Raw genomic sequence first — 17,268 nt, forward strand, 5'->3', positions numbered from 1 at the left:
AAAACAGACAGGTAAGAAAATGAAAGATGTGGAAATCTAAAATGGAGAGAAAAAAGAAGTAGTTACTGTCAAGAAATGCTGAGATGGAAGGAACTAACGTAAATTAAGGCCAGGTGGGTGGTGAAAACCAAGCACACATCGTAGTGCTAGTTCCCACCTGAGTTCTGAGAAACTTGTGTCTGGGGAAAGAATACTAATGGCGCATGTCGTGAAACAGGCGCCAAGGTCACAACTATCATGCTGCAGAGATGCTCTGCAACAGGATATTGTGTGTTGCATTATAAACGCTCTGTCTATGCCACTTCATCCTAACTGATAATTTGGTGGTAGTCATGCCAATATAAAAGGCCGAACAGTGTTCACATATTAGCTGGTATATGACATGTCGGTTCACAGGTGGCTCTCCCTTTGGTAGTGTATGTTTTCCCAGTTACTGTCACTTCACTCCTTTCTTGTTCCAGTTGTGAATATTTCACAGTAAGAATGATTGCTGTTAAGCCTCCGGGCAGGCTTAAATCTCTCTGATTTTATCTGCATTGACTTTTCCCAAGATATATCTGATGACTCTCCTATGAACAAATGCTTTTGGAACTTTCCAACATAATTCAGTGTGGCAAATTATTCTTCCCCATAATAAAAATAATATTACAGAGAGAAAATGTTACACTAATTTGACAAACAAGTATGTACACAAAGTATATGAGATATCTGATGAGAGGGTGATATCTCAGGATTTTACCGTATTTACTCGAATCTAAGCCGCACTCGAATCTAAGCCGCACCTGAAAAATGAGACTCGAAATCAAGAAAAAAAAAAATTCCCGAATTTAAGCCGCACCTGAAATTTGAGACTCAAAATTCAAGGGGAGAGAAAAGTTTTAGGCCGCACCTCCAAATCGAAACGAAGTTGGTCCATTGTAATATGAGAGACAATTTAAGTCGAATGAATGACGATACAGCTACAGTAGGTTCGAGTCGTAAGCTTAGCAGTTAAGCTTTACTAGGTAGCCATTGCTATGCGTCACGCGCTCCGTCTGTATTTATACGGGTACCTTTCCTTTTCCACGTGCATCGTCTTGTTTGAATTGATTGCTTATTTTGCTTTGATCTGGTAAGTGCCGTTCTCTTTGTTACAGGTGTTTACGTCACTCTAAGCTGAAAATGCATTACTGTACTGTGTCATGAATTGTTTGTCGCATTCTGATAATGAGTGTTTACGGCCTGTCCCCGTTTGCGGCATGGCTTGCTTTTGTGCGCGCTACCGCCACTTACAATTAAAAAACGAGAGGAATCGTTTCATTAGCAAAACAATGGCAAGAGACTGCTATTTGTTGTAACTTACACTGCTGCTTTCTTTGATAATGATCAACAAGAACCAAATAATAGACTGCTTTTGATAGAAGACATTCTGACCGAGAGTTTAGCGAAAATTTTTCTCCGTTTGAAAATCTTTGCAGACGCCTCTTTAGTACATTAAATTCTGCACAGAAATTAGAGTCATCTTAGATTTAAAAATCTAGTCACTTGCCGTGCTTCATTTCTGACTGTATCACTATTAGGCATAAGAATAATACAAAAATAAACATGACATGATATGTATATTCTTCCGCGTTTGCTGCTGTCTCACCCTAGTTTCGTAGTTTATTAGGCAGACAGGATTTAAATGAGATAGCAGCAAACACGAAAGAATACATGGCAAAATGTTTATATTCATATTATTCTTATGGCGAAGAGAATACTGTATGTGATTCACAATTCATGAAAGTTCCTATTAGCAACCATTTCTTCTCACAGGTTGAAAAAATTCAGAACCTAGAGTTGGCCATATCGACAAACATCCCAAACAGTCTTGCCAGTCCGATTTTCGTAGTACATTGAAATGCTGCTACATTCGAAAATGAACAATACGGAATTTCTATTTACTTCATTGGATAATGCATAAAATGCAGTGGTCGAAACTCGGGGCGGAGAAGAAGGCTCATCTTCCACCCCTTTTTTTTTAATTTATTTACTGACGCGGAGGTTTTGGCGCCAGTATTTATCTTTGTGCCTGCAAAGCATGCCTGTGCAGTGCTACATATATTCGACGGCAGAAGTTAGTTGTGGCGCCATCTACCAACATTTTTCAGAACTTCCGCTTACTTTGCACTCGATTCTAAGCCGCAGGCGGTTTTTTGGATTACAAAAACCGGAAAAAAAGTGCGGCTTAGATTAGAGTAAATACGGTATCTCCCAGCTAAAATGAACAAAAAGTTTTCCATAAATGTAAGTCAAGTATAGTGCTAATAATTTAGTTTTGAGTATTGGAACACCTGAATCACATACCATCTTTTCTTTTGCAGCCCTTGTAGCATTGTCACAAAATCCTGCCAAAATTGATTTATGATGAAACAAACATACTGACCTATTGTGGGAAAGGAAAAACATGGATTGAGTTTCATTTGAAGACTAAGTGAAATATAATAATGTGAGAAAAATTACCACGAAAAAGGGAACAGAGATGGTGGAACATAACATCCAACAGAGTCATAAAAAACAAAATACAAACGTAAAAATTTAACAGCCACTGAGCATCCAAAAATGGGAAGAATTCAACAAGATAACAGAATACTTCTTTGAATATACGCTGAAGTGAGAAAATTCATGGGATAACGATATGCACATATAGCATACAGATGGCAGTAGAATCGGTACACAAGGTATAAAAGGACAGTGCGTAGGTAGAGCTATCATTTGTACTTAAATGATTCATGTGAAAAGGTTTCTGAAGTGATTATACCTGTACAAGCATTTTAGCCCACTAGCTTGAAATCAGCTGCATAAACCATTTGCTATTTTTAAAAAAATATCCTGTATCTCCTCATCAGCTAAGGTGGGTTACTTGCTTCAAAACTGTGGGAGAACTTCACAGTCTATCATGAGCATATTTTGTGGCTCATGGGCAGTTCAGAAATACTTAGCTTAGTAGGCAACAATGGTTGCTGTTGAAGACACACTAAAAGACTTGGCTTTAAAGACATGTTACACGGTCAGGAACAGCCCAACGATAGGAACAACTTGGTGGCTTTGGTGCAGAGGCTAGGGATAGAGACTGTCCTAAATTAGCATTGCCAGTCTGATACATACAATGCACTGCATCGGCAATCTTTACTTGTGAAGGTCGGGCGGAACCATAAATAACAGACTTGTTGTCCAGCAGGTGCTACATGAATGCTCTGTAGAATTATTGTAGGCAAGAATTTTCTGCACCAGGTACCTTTCCTTTCAGATACTTCAAAATACTTGAAGATTTAAATTATCTTCTCCAATGTTCTGAAAGTGTAGGATCCATGTGAATCTCTCAATAAACAGGAGGCTAAGAAACTTGAATGAATGAGTGGAATGGAGAATGGAGTTATTAAAATGTAGATATGATTCATTTACTTTGTAACAGACCTGATTTAAACAGAGACACTATCTTACTGACCAGTACCACCTTCAGAAGTCACAGTTCCTAGTGATGTCAATAGAAATAAATACAGATGAAAAGAGGAATCCTTACTTTTCAAACTATACACTGCATCTTCAGGAAGGAAAGAGGAATTCATTGCAGAATCCTTGAAATGAGAGGGGGCAGGTACTAGTAGGTTAGTCAGAATCTAGGTTGAATGATTAATTCCACTTCCTGTAAACCATATTACCAATAAATGTTATGACATGGAATGTGTCAATTGAACAAAATATTTCACAGACAGTTCCCAGATATTTACAGACTGTAACTAACTATTTCTACTCAAGAACACTTTTATGCTTTAGGAGGAGTTGTTTTGAGAAACAACTTTAATTTACAACTGAAAACATTTCTGCTGTACAGCTATTTCACTTTCAGGGGCAGAATCCTAAAGAGTTTTATAGCAAAGTGTTGCATTTCTTCCTGTGTCAAAATTAGATTCATTAGAGGAAAGTGCAGATAATATTTCCTTCTATTAGTCTATTTGTAAACGTCTCCCTTGCTCTCAGATTGCAATGGACTGTTGACAACAAGTTTTGTGTATGAATAAATGTGCTGCGAGACTGTGGTTAATATTCCCAATTACTTAAACAGGTGCCTGTTAAGAAGTACATGTGTGAACTCCAAACACAATTATAATATCTTTCCTCTGAGCAAGTAATGCTTTTAGCCCTAGTTACCTGTTAGAACAGCATATTATGCTACAGCACTGAAAATATGCAAAATATTTTAACTTACTGATTCTGATATTATTCTCATGACAATACTTGGTGAACCTAAAAGTTATAGCCAGTGTAATATCCCTTGACCCCCCCCCCCCCCCAACCCTCTCCCTGCCATGCCATACACGCACCAGAACTTAGAATTTTCTACCACTGTGCATTATTTCTTGCTGATAAACTGCATTCATTGTAGGTGGAGTATTTTCAACAGTACAAAACTGGATGAGTTGTGTTTCTTCAAATTTAAAGATATTCCATTCATGCAAAACCAGTTAATAGCTTTAATAAAAACATCATTTACTAATTTTCCTGTGGATGCTTCTTGAATCAACTTGACAATAGAACTTGCAAAAAGGACTAATTTAGTCTCATGATTCGAGAGGACTGCCTATTGTGGGAATAACGCATCAGGAGGGAGTTGGTAAGGACTGTGTCAGCTGTAGTTCAGATATGATAAGAGACAGAATGAGAAGGAAATATGTTAAAAAGATGTGCAGAATTAAAAATATTTCCTCTTTCTTTCTTTTTGACTTACTACCACCACTGACGCATTCTCCTTATCTTTGCCTTCTCTTGTCCTCACAACAGTTGAGCCCCACTCAACCTAAGGTCAAGTGAATCCCCCCCCCCTCCCCCCTTCCAGTCTTCTCTAATCAATCCCTGTTTACTACCTGAAGAATAATAATAAGTACTAATGGGAAATGATACAGGCAGCAGTTTAAGAAAAATTAATCTGTTGGAAGACTGGACATTTGGTTTCACAGCAAACACAACAATTCTACACTAGCTAAATATCTCCTCTCATTTATCTGAAGACTCAAGTGGAAGTACAACTTTGAACCATATCTGGGAGGACAAATTAGAAAGTAAATTAGTGGCATCAGTCAATATGAAAATAATGTTCAATTTTTGAAATTTTAATTAATTTGTAATGCTGAAATTGTTAATTACTTACAGGGAAAGTGACCCTCTCCAAGCTGCCTATAAAAAATTGTACAAAGGTTTGTGAGCTCTAAAATGCTATGTGACACACTAACTTTCGCGTAAACTGAATTTTTTTGTATAATGTTATTACCTGTAGAAACCAACATTGCTTAAAAGCAACAATCATAAATTATGTTAATAAAATAGATCAAAATATAATTAATGTAATATTTCACATTTATACACCTATGTAATACTATAAACGAAAGCTTTTACCACTTAAAATCTTCTAAATTCAGTAAAGAAAGAATTAACTTTGTCATGTACTATTTAAATATGGTATTCCTTGTGAAACAAGACTGTGCCATTTTTGCTCTTATCATGCTTATTACTGACACATTTTCTGGTTTGCACTCATGGTAAACTTTTCTTTCCTCAATGCATATAATCCTGATCAATGTCCAATTCTAATTCCATTTGGACTGCTGTGCCACATCTGTTACGATTCAGAGCCAAACACCAAATGCTGAATATGGAGGGTGGGGGGAGTTGGAATGGGTATGTATCTGTGAAAGCACAGGTTTTATACCATCTTATGCATTACAAGCAGCAAGTAAACTCTGAGTAGAAAAAATTAAACATCCTTGTTTTAAATGAAGGGACAGAGGCAAAATGTTCATGGTGCAACATTGACAGCAACAAAATATTAGGAACCTGTGTACTACTTGCTAGTATAAACTGAATTTTCTTAACAACAATAGCAGGTAACTTACCTTGTCATCACGTGCTGGATCTCTCAAAATTATAAAATCCAGCACTATTCCTATGTGCTCTTCCATGTTGGTACTGGGTGACTGACAAGCTTGCTCAACAGCAAAAATAATAGCTGCATTATTGATGCCAGATTCAGGTGAATTACTTTCTGTATGCAAAAGCATAAAATCAAGTGAAACAACAGATATTTATAAACAGTAGGCTATTATATACTTCTCTATTAAACGTAGCATTCCTACTTTTAAAAGATATTCCATAAACTTGAGAAATTCAAATTAGTGCACCAATTATGTATTAGCAAATGGTTGTTTTGTCTGGACAAATCAAACACTGCAACATGTGTGTTTCTTGTACTAAGGCTGATTTATCAATTTTGCTTTTCACCACTTTTAATTTATGGATTTCACTTAAGTTATTTTCGAATGAGTGGAACTCATGTTCCTTGAAGAGTACCACAGAAAACCCTGGTAAAATGTCATGGATAATCTCGTTTAAACACACAATAAAAAGGAAAAAAGGATTTAAGAAATTAACTATATGCTTTTACCAAACTAAGTCTTCTTATATCGTTTCAAATAAAGTGACAAAGGTGAACCTTAAAAGACATGCAAATTCCAATCCATAGAGCTCAATTGTGGTCAAGCAGTCAGACAGACACTGTAAATACATTTTTCCAAGTAAAGATACATGTGAAATCAAAGGTTTTCTCTGGGTTGAAGTTGTAAGTCTGGATAACATCCAAATTTTAAATCATACAACACAAAGATTTCTCAATTTTGCACAGCAAAAATTGTAAATCTTACACAGCAAACAACAGAAGGGTGATTTGTGACATGGGGAGCAGTGATTGGATGAGGGGGAAGGAGTGGAGGTAGGAATGCATGAAAAGAGTGAGCCTTAGGAGTAGAGGAATGAGACAAGGCAGAGTGGAGAAATGGAAGAGGAGAGAGGGAAGAGTGTGGGGAGAGGTGGGGGTGGGGAGGAGATAGGGAGGGGTGGGGAGGAGATAGGGAGAGGTGGGGAAGAGGAAAGGGGGATGAGATTGGGACAGAGGAAGATAACATGAAATTAATGTAACATTTCCTGCATTCAAGCATCTTTAATTTTCTGGTTCCCAAACTTGGCTCTGATGAAAAATTTTAGAACTTTTTTTAGGCTCATTATTCAAACTTTTTTATGTTTACCTAACATACAACTGGAAATTTAGTTTATTTTTCTAAGTAGCCCACACACACAGTATGTTCACAATTGACTTAGCTATTGAAGAGAGAACAAAATCACATATGGCGGCCACACAAGCATACCAATATTACATTTCAGATATATTTTACATAACTTACTTTTCAGGTTGGATTCTAATATTGGTTCTGTGTGGATGAGCTGATTTAAAACATGCACAGATGACTTGAGCAATGCTTCAGCCGCTTCTCTGTAAGAGTAAAAGGAAAATAACAATGATACCATCAGATTGGTTATCCCTCATTAATGAGCTGTACATTTGCAAATGCAAAAATCTGTGTATTATGGTGACTCTGATATAGAAAGTTTCTACTTACTAGTCAGTACTGAAAAGAGAAACAAAGTAAAAAGAGATAAAAATGCTAACTTTTAGAATCCAGTAGAAAAATTCCCTCTAAAAATTCACAGCAGTATGTTATGCATTTCTCTGAAAACACTGTTCACAAATAATACAAACCTTTTCTACAGGGTATATCCCTAAGGGGTTAGATTTCTCCCAACAGTACTTAATGTTCTATAGCACTCCACCATAATGAGCAGAACACTGCCATTTTGTAATGACAGTAACATGAAACTCTTGTCAGTCATAGGCAGATAATCAGCCACAAAAATGAGAACTTGTGCATTTTTTTAACTATATATCAAAGAAAACAAAAAGTTTTTATTTATTTAAAAATCAAATATATTGATGCAGTATTCTTAAATGCTTTATGGAAAGAACATTCTTCAAGTGGCAGCAATACTAAAAATGACTGAAGGGTATGAGTTTGAGTTCAATCAATGACACTATCATAAGAACGGAGCATGTGCTCAGCTCAGTGAAGGAAACCACACCATGTGCTTTTCAAAGAAACCATTCCAGTATTTGCCTTAAATGATTTAGGGAAATGACGTACTGCCAAGTATTCAGCCAAGCGAAAGGCAAGATTTGACAACGTTCCCTACTACATTACAAAATTTCTTTGACAAAGAAATACGATAGTGTAATGCTGCCCAATCATATGCTGTGTGGGCTCCCATGACAGCAGATGCAGACTGCAGAACTCAATGTACTTGCAGCCACTGATATCATTGAGGGGCAATAACCTCCCATCTGCTACAATCCTGTCTCTGCAATACGAGTAAAGGAGTATGTAAACCTCAGCAACTCACTAGCCAGTGAGGACGCAGCACCTTCTCCTGTCTCACAAATGGCTGATTCCTTTATCCACCTGAGGTCACATGCCAACCTCAACATATCACATAGAATGCAGTACACATCTGGCTTTCGGAGACCTAGATTGACTTCAACATCATGAAGAAGACTTTTTACCTTTGTTGATGGAGCAAAACATATTGGATGCTATATTTCTGTAGGAGTCCACCAGTCCTTCCAGATATTGGGCCAGCAAAAGGTAGATAAAAAATTCTTAGATTTTTTCCTCTGCTTCTGTCTCAACCTCTTTCTCAGGCATTCTTTATTTTTATTGCAACACCTACTCAGTTTTATGACCTGAATACCCATTATTTCTGAACACTATTTGTAAGTTCCTATCTCTTCAACAAGGCCTCCTTATCTGAAAGTCTTTGAGCTATGGATCAGAGCCTTAAGAACTGAATTTCTTTGTGAATGGTTACCAGCACTCATTGTGCATCAAATTGGTTGCCTCATCTACACCCTTCGAACTGGAGACAGGGAGGTCCCATGCCAATGAAATCAGCTCCAAGTCTGTGTGGATTTTCTATATACCTCTGACACAGGGATCTGTCTGGTCTTCTGTTGAATAACATGTCAAGGAAAGGTAGCTGGTTCTCTTTTTCAAGTTCCATTGTTAATTTTGTACTTAGATGATAGGTTTTAAATGGTCCAGGGACACAAATTCACTCTCTCTCTCTTTGTCAGCCATGTATCAATAAAAACACAATGGACTGAACCTAGCCGAGTCTAGTGGCCTTGCTTCAAAGTGTTCCATGTACTGGTTCACCAAGGCAGGTTATAATGGACTACCAATTGCCACACATCAGAGTATGCATAGTATTTTATGTCTAACAGGAAATAAGTTGACATTAGAGTGTGCCTTCCAAGTTCGGAGAAACAATCATTGAACTTTTCCACGATTAGTTCCAACCCTTCTGAAAGTGACACTCTCTTAAACAAACTGACCATATCTGCATTCCAGAGCAGCAGTTGACTTCAGTGTTGTACAAAGTGAGCAGAATTGTGAATGTGCTGTTTGCACTCCTCCACATATTCTCCGAGAATGCGTTTTAGGTATCTTTCCAGCTATTATGTAGACTTGCCAACATTACCAACTATGGGTCTTGGAGGGCTGCCATCCTTGTGTACCTTAGAAAGGCCATATGGTCATGGTGGCACAACTGCTTCTGTTCTAACATTTTGTCGCAAAGCTGACTCAGTGAGAAGAATCATTATCTTACTCCCGAATTCATTTTTTTACAGTTTCCTTGTTCTCAGTTCTCAGAGCAACTTGTTATTTTCTGGAGATGCTGAATCTTAGTACTGGCATTATGGAAAGCGCTCCACAGTGTTGCAGTGAACCTCTTCTGCTGCTTCCAGGGGGAGTCAAACTGCAACATGCTCCATGGAGCCACTGTAATCTGCTATTGGTGGCATTTCTGGAGCCATTTGGCAAGGATCTCCACTGTATACTTGCCCAGATGTTTCTCAGTGAGATTAATTACTGTACAGATCCCTGTATCGTGTCTTGGTTTTTTGTGCAAGCACTCTGATTTTGTTTTTAGGCTTGCAGACATTTTCAACTGCTTTAAATCTGCTTATAATTATGCTGCATTGTCAAACCTTTCCCAAGAATATGGAGAGAGTGTAGTGGACATGTAAATGTGGAGGTACAGAAGCTGTTTTGACGGGACATCCAGAGTTCTCTTGCTACCTGTGATGGTTGTTCACTGCTGCACGGGAAGCCAGGAGCCATTTACCATGAGGCTTTCTTCTTTGTTGTTGATGCTACAGGCACCCAGAGATGGGCAATGATGGTGGCGCAGTGTCCTCAGCTGGTGCCAGTGGAGACTCTCAGCAGGGCTATTGGAACCAACAGAAGTCATCAGAAACAAATTGTAACATGTGAATGCCTGACCGCACACAGAAATCACAAAACAACTGAGACAAGTATGATGTCCATTGTCATAAATGAGGGTAACCAAAAAGTTTTTGAGGGGGCCTGACTAGTGACTTTGGTAGTGGCTGAGGAGCGCTGGACTATGTATGGAAAATGCGAAATCATGTCAATGGCAATCAGTCAAAACACATTCAGAAACAAACCAGCAAAATCCACATGGATCAGTTCCCAGATCTTGGTTCCTGGAAGCTAAGGGGAGAATGTACCCTTGGGAGACACCTGTTGACTAGTGCACTGGGGACACACAACAACCAAGTGCTCCAGCTCCTGGTCAATGCCGGACCAGTACACATCTGCAAGCCAAAGCTTTGGTGCAGGAAACAACCCAGTGATTCTCTTGCAACAGCTGTAAGACATCCCGCCGCAAACTTCCAGGAATAATCACCCTGGGCATTACATCTTCTGTGGAGAGGAACAATGCCCCATCTAAGACAGAGAGACGATGGCACAATACAAACTAATTATAAAGCAGATAAGAAGTGTGGACTAGATGACAAGAAGATCAACCCTGCTGAACAAGGCAGACCACTTGCTGGAGGATGGGGTCAGACACTGTTGCCTTGGCAACTCTGGCACTAATGATCAGAAACAAGTCTACTGCTTGGCAGGAGGAGATATCCAAATGAAAACACATGAGCTCCTCTCAATCAAACTCATGGCTCTAGCCAACGGGCAGCCAGGATAAGCGTCCACATTGGCATGGCAATCAGTGGAGCAAAAATGAATGTCATATTGTACTTGAAGAGGAGCAAAGCCCACTGCTGAAACTTGTGAGCTGCCTGCCTTATCAGGGAATCCAGGAGAACGACCTAAGTCATGAAACTAACAGCTTGTGGTCTGTAATTAGTTGGAATTGTTGCCATATGAGAAAACATGAAATTTGGTGACCGCATACACAATAGCCAGAGCCTCCTTCTCAATCTGAGAGTAGTGGAGGCACGCTGGACTGAGAGTTCTGGATGCAAACAGCAGTGGCTGCTCTGAGCTGTCTGCATTCTGATGGGAGTGGACTGCTCCCATTCCATACTGTGAGGCATCCTTAGCCAAAACCAATGGTTTCCCAGGGTCAAAAGTATCTCTAGAGACATTGCCAACCTGAGATATTCCTTCAGCATGGTGAAGGCCTGGTAGCTCGCAGGAGGCCAGACAAAGGAAGCACCATTGCTGAAGATGAAGTGGAGAATGCTATGGTCGACGCCCTGGGAATGAACCGGCAGTAACAGGCAATTTTACCCAGGAAAGCATGCAGTTTTTGCAACGACGATAGGCGTAGCAGGTTCGTAACGGCCCTAACAAGACTCTCCATGGGTCGGATGCCCTCCCACAAGATGGTGTGGCCCAGATACTCAAGACATCGGTTAAAAATTTGGATTTTTGCAGATTGTAACAAATACCCATGGCCTGGAGTTCTTGAGAAAGGCCCCTTAGATTTAGCAGGTGATTGCTCGTAGTGCAACTGGTAACAACAATGTCATTCAAATAGTTGAAACAGTGTAGAACAGTGGATGTGACCTGTTCCAGATAGCACTGAAAACTTGCGGGGCATTTGCCACCCGAAACATCAACTGTTGGTATTGATATAGGCTGAAAGGCGTACTATGAACCATGATATGCTTGGACTCCTCATCCAAAGGTAACTGGTGATATGCTTCAGAAAAATCAAGTTTGTAGAAGCACTGACCCCTGGAAAGCATGTGAACAGTTCAGCCTGACATGGCAACTGGTATATGTCGACCGCAGACTGGGAATTCACAGTGATCTTAAAACCACTGCAAAGTCGCAATCTACCAGACAGTTTCTCCACAATGACAAGAGAAGAATGGCCTAGTCCCTTCACAAAGATCTTCTGAAATTTTGAGCATAGAGATTCCAATGATTGAAAGGGTACTTCGGCAGATATCAACTATATGGAATCCATGACTAAAAAGCCAAAGGCCTGAAAGGCATTAAACCCAAAAAGGTTTACTGAACTAGAATTGCAGATAACAATAGTGGTAACAGGCTGTCACTGATCTATACGCAATTTCGGCCCTGGTGCTGCCTTTTTACCAGCAACAGTGGATATGTTTGCATATCAAGCAGGTAAACTGCTGCACTGGTTCCTGGATATCCATATCCACATTCTCTGATGCTGCGTTCTGTGCAGATGAATGACAGGCTATCACAATGTGGCCTTTTCTTTCTGACACGAACAACAGACAGCCCAATGCTGGTGAAATTCTGATTTGTCGTGTAGGGAGTAACAAGACGCACATGATGACAACAATGAGAAGCAGCTGGAATGCTGTTTACACACTGTGAGGAAACTACTGGATTGGTCAGCTTCCAATACTGCTACGTTTTCCTCCCTGGAAGAAATGGATGCAGATGAGTTACCCTGTACCACCATGACATTGCACTACACTTCCAGCTGCTGACCAATAGCGTTTAAGGCCTCATATGACTGGGTGATTGACAAAACCTCTTTGATGGAATGGTTCTCTATCTGGAGGGCATGTTGCCCGACTTCACGTTGCCTGACTTCCTTATCAGGGACAGAGCAAATGACAATGTCGTGAACCGTGATGTCTGCATATCATTCTCTTGACTTGGCTGTAAAAAAATGGCACTTGTGACTAAGGCCATGGAGGGTCACGGCCCAGTCCTGATAAGACCGATGGGGCTGCTTCTTGTGTTGGTAGAGTTCAACCCTAGCTGCCACAACATGTGTGTGGCACAGATGATAGGAAGACAAACAAGAAGGAAGCTTCCTGCAAGGGGGCCAACTGCCACAACAGCTGATACAAGGTGGGAGATATCCATGACAAAAACAGCGCATGACATACCTCTGCATTTATTGTGTGGAACGTGTGGCAATGTTGCCATAGGCGGTGTTTGTACGCTTCTCAATCTTCTGCCACCTCATCAAAGGGCAGGAACAGAGAAGTAAACAGAGGCTAAGAGGAAGATTTAGACAGCATGCCAGCGAAGCCTATTGCATGAACATGATGAGGTCCTTCTGTTGCACCAATGTTTGAAGCAGAGTCTCCACGCCACAACAAAATGCGAAAAACAACTGCACAATGAAAGACACATGAAAATACGATACTACTCACCACCAATGCATTCTAACCAAAAGTACACAAAGACAATGACAGACACAACAATTTACTATATCTCGAATAACTTGTGCAAGAAGACACTTGCAGTAGAGTGGCTACACCACTAGTCCGATAATCCTAGTCAGAATGTCAACATGTAACTGAGGGTGAGGTTGGCCAGGCCCAACTATACGAACTGTCGGCTGGCTGGTAGAGCACACAGAGGAGAGGGTGCTTATGCGCCCATGAGCCTCTAACAGTACTAACATCAGTAGACTTCTAAGGCTCACCTTACAACTACATGTCCAAATCTCAGGTGTGGAACCTATGCCAATCACTACAAAAATCAATGATAAACATGAAAGAACGAATGAAAATTTTTCACATCGTAAAAGTATTTGATCACAAAATGATCAAATAAAGCTTCTTATAAAAGCACCTTGTACACTGGTATATAACACAAATTCACATACTGGAATCTAAAGTCACTGAATTTCTGGATGCACTGAGTTTTATTTCAACTGTGTGGTATGCTATGAAATGTCATGTCATCAAAACTGTTTCCAAGAGGCAATACCTTTTTAGGTATGTTTATAATCTTTCTTGAAATTTTTGGAAAAATGGTTTTGTAGTTTAACTGGACAACTTTTTCACAATACATCCACACTGTAAAACATTTATCCAGTTATACTGAAAGCCATTTTCCCAAAAGTTTCAAGAGACTGATGTTGTTGTTATGGTCTTCAGTCCTGAGACTGGTTTGATGCAGCTCTCCATGCTACTCTATCCTGTGCAAGCTTCTTCATCTCCCAGTACTTACTGCAACCTACATCCTTCTGAATCTGCTTAGCGTATTCATCTCTTGGTCTCCCTCTACGATTATTACCCTCCACGCTGCCCTCCAATACTAAATTGGTGATCCCTTGATGCCTCAGAACATGTCCTACCAACCGGTCCCTTCTTCTTGTCAAGTTGTGCCACAAACTCCTCTTCTCCCCAGTTCTATTCAATACCTCCTCATTAGTTATGTGATCTACCCATCTAATCTTCAGCATTCTTCTGAAGCACCACATTTCGAAAGCTTCTATTCTCTTCTTGTCCAAACTATTTATCGTCCATGTTTCACTTCCATACATGGCTACACTCCATACAAATACTTTCAGAAACGACTTCCTGACACTTAAATCAATACTCAATGTAAACAAATTTCTCTTCTTCAGAAACGCTTTCCTTTCCATTGCCAGTCTACATTTTATATCCTCTCTACTTCGACCATCATCAGTTATTTTGCTCCCCAAATAGCAAAACTCCTTTACTACTTTAAGTGTCTCATTTCCTAATCTAGTTCCCTCAGCATCACCCGACTTTATTCGACTACATTCCATTATCCTCGTTTTGCTTTTATTGACTGATAAACAGAGCTAAAAAATTCTAGTCTCTCTGAAATAGTTTTTTATGATACAGACGTGTTGTAAAAAAAGTTATTCAGTTAGACTAAAAAATCATTTTCTCAAATTTTCAAGTTGTAAATATGTAAAAATATTCTAGCCTCTTGGAAACAATTTTTGAAGACATGACATTTCACAGCATCACACAAAGTTGAAATAAAACTCAGTGCATTCAGGAATTCAGTGTCCTGCAATTCCCGTACATGAATTTGTCTTATATGTCAGTGGATACATGGGCTGAAATTTGCTGATTGTATTAGAAGGCAGTAGGCAGTTGTTTACAAAAAGTTTTAAAACTAAAAAAATATAGTCATCAAGTAGCAGCAAGGGAGAACACATGATATATGTGGAAAACTGTGAGCTTTTGGAGCCAGAGGTCCCTTCTTCTGGCAGAAGGGTTGAAGGGAAGTAAAGAAGGATGAAGGAAAAAGACTGCCAAGTTTAGGAAATGGGAAGTGTTGCAGAAATCTGGGAAGACTTACTGGACAGGATGAGAAGGAAATTACTGTTGGTACCTGCACTGGACAAGATGTGAAAATCTGAGAGCTTACAGGTAGAACACATGATAATAAGCAAGACAAAGGTTACTGAAAAAATACTGTGACATAGTCAATAAGGGCAGCGAAAAGCTACGTCATTACATATGGTAGACCAGTGTCGGGGCCAAGAAAAAACAGACAGATGGAAAAATAAATAATAAGAAATGAAAGAGAACAAAGAATAGGAATAGCTGCTGAAAAGAAATTATCAGACAACAAAAATTAATGTAAATTTAGGCCCAGTGGATGGAGAGAATCCAGCACACATTGTAAAGCCAGTTCCCACCAGCAAAGTTCTGAGAAACGTGTTGGGAGGCAGACTCCAGATGGCATGCATGTTGAAACAGGCACCATGGTCACGACTGTCTTGTTGTAGAGTGCGTTCCACAACAGGATATTGTGTGCTGCCTGTTTACACCCTCTGTCTTTGTACACTCTCTTTACTGATAAACTGGCGGTCATCATAGATAATATAGCAGCTGGTACATGACATGTCTCCTTTCCCAGGTGGCTCTCCCCCAGATAGTATATGTCTGCAGTTCCAAGCAGATGTTTTTGGTTGGTGCTGTACAATTTTAACAGTTTTGATACATATAAACTTATGTGGCAGTGTTCATGTTTGGCAAGCTAGTATAGAAACTGTTACAGAAACATCCGAGTAAAAACGTCCATGCAATTCACACATTTATTTACATATAAAAGTTGAGCTCCTAAGTTTCCTTTACGTGAGACTGCTTGTCTGATATTCAAGTGCTGATTCAAATCTATAAATTCTAATATTTCATTTTACTGTTCACATTGTTTTGCATAACCTTTCTTTGATTGTGTAATATTTGTTTGTGTCATGATATACCGTGAAATTTTGAATATTTTCGAGTGCTGCAATAAACTCTTACTATTATTGTTAGTTGTAGGTCTAAACTTAAGTCCTGCTCTTTTAGAATTTTCTGACAACAGTAGGTCTATCCTTATTCTATAACAATTGTCTCATAAATTAATTGTACAATGCGTGAGAAATGGTTTCTTTTTCTGAATTTTCAGATGTTTACAAAATTATGTTTTTGAAAGTTTTCACGAGTTAGGAGTACGGAGCATAACTTATTTCGCAGCAAACCACCATTTGTCATTTACAGGAACTGTCAAAGAATAGTTCACTCCAAATTTCAGTACATATCGAGGGGAGTAAACATAAATTTTTGAGAATTTTTGAAAGTTATCGTTGTCATCTGCATAAGCTATTTCATAGTAAATCAACATTTGTGATTTTGTTACTATAGCATGTTATAACATATTGTGTTACATACAGTTTTTCCTTAGTGCATATTATCTACATTTATCACAAGTTAACCCTATTTTTGAATTTGTTGGCAAGTATAATCTCAAAAGTTTTAGGAAATTGGTAATTTTTACCACAGGTTTTCAGTTGACTTAACGGAAATCTCACCTTGTGTATTAAATGCTTCAGTTCTTACAGGGAAATAATAATATTTCAGCTCAACAGATTAAAAGATAAACAACAGGCTCAAATTTATTTGTTTACTATTCTTCAATACACTGCACTAGCCATAATGCAGCCCCTTTGTGAATGTTCTTCAGCCCCATTGTGAACGTTCTTATCAAACATGGGATGAGTTAGTTGACATTCGTAAGTAGCTGGAAATCGCCCTGACTACTGTCAAATGATTGGAGCTGCTGGAAATCACCGTATTGGGAGAACTCCTGGGAGTTATGTACCAGCATTACTAAAACTGTCTCAACTACTATCCTCTCCTGTGAATCCTGTCTCCTCTGCAGGAAATACGGGATCTATTACTACACGTCCACGAGAATGCAAGTGGTGTCAGTGGTAGATCTTGGCATCCTGTACAGGATAGACAGGGACCAGAGAGGATTCAGAGTGTCCCCTCTAACCATA

At 39.3% G+C, this 17,268-nt stretch overlaps 1 protein-coding gene across 4 annotated transcripts in view; it reads right to left on the reverse strand.

Annotated features, from left to right (window-relative positions):
- LOC124615870 (speckle targeted PIP5K1A-regulated poly(A) polymerase-like) overlaps positions 1-17,268 on the reverse strand; it is a 221,925-nt gene that overhangs the window by 173,788 nt on the left and 30,869 nt on the right. For 3 of the 4 annotated variants that reach the window (XM_047144035.1, XM_047144033.1, XM_047144032.1), the window contains 2 exons: positions 7,251-7,339; positions 5,910-6,058 (listed from right to left, as the gene is read on the reverse strand). In XM_047144035.1, coding sequence (XP_046999991.1) covers positions 5,910-6,058; positions 7,251-7,339 — 238 coding nt within the window. Of the gene's footprint in view, positions 1-5,909; positions 6,059-7,250; positions 7,340-10,040; positions 10,167-17,268 lie in introns of those variants that run through there. The other variant, XM_047144034.1, reaches the window with a different exon arrangement.

This window comes from Schistocerca americana, chromosome 5 (genome assembly GCF_021461395.2).
Source record: "Schistocerca americana isolate TAMUIC-IGC-003095 chromosome 5, iqSchAmer2.1, whole genome shotgun sequence".
NCBI classification, from domain to species: Eukaryota; Metazoa; Arthropoda; class Insecta; order Orthoptera; family Acrididae; genus Schistocerca; species Schistocerca americana.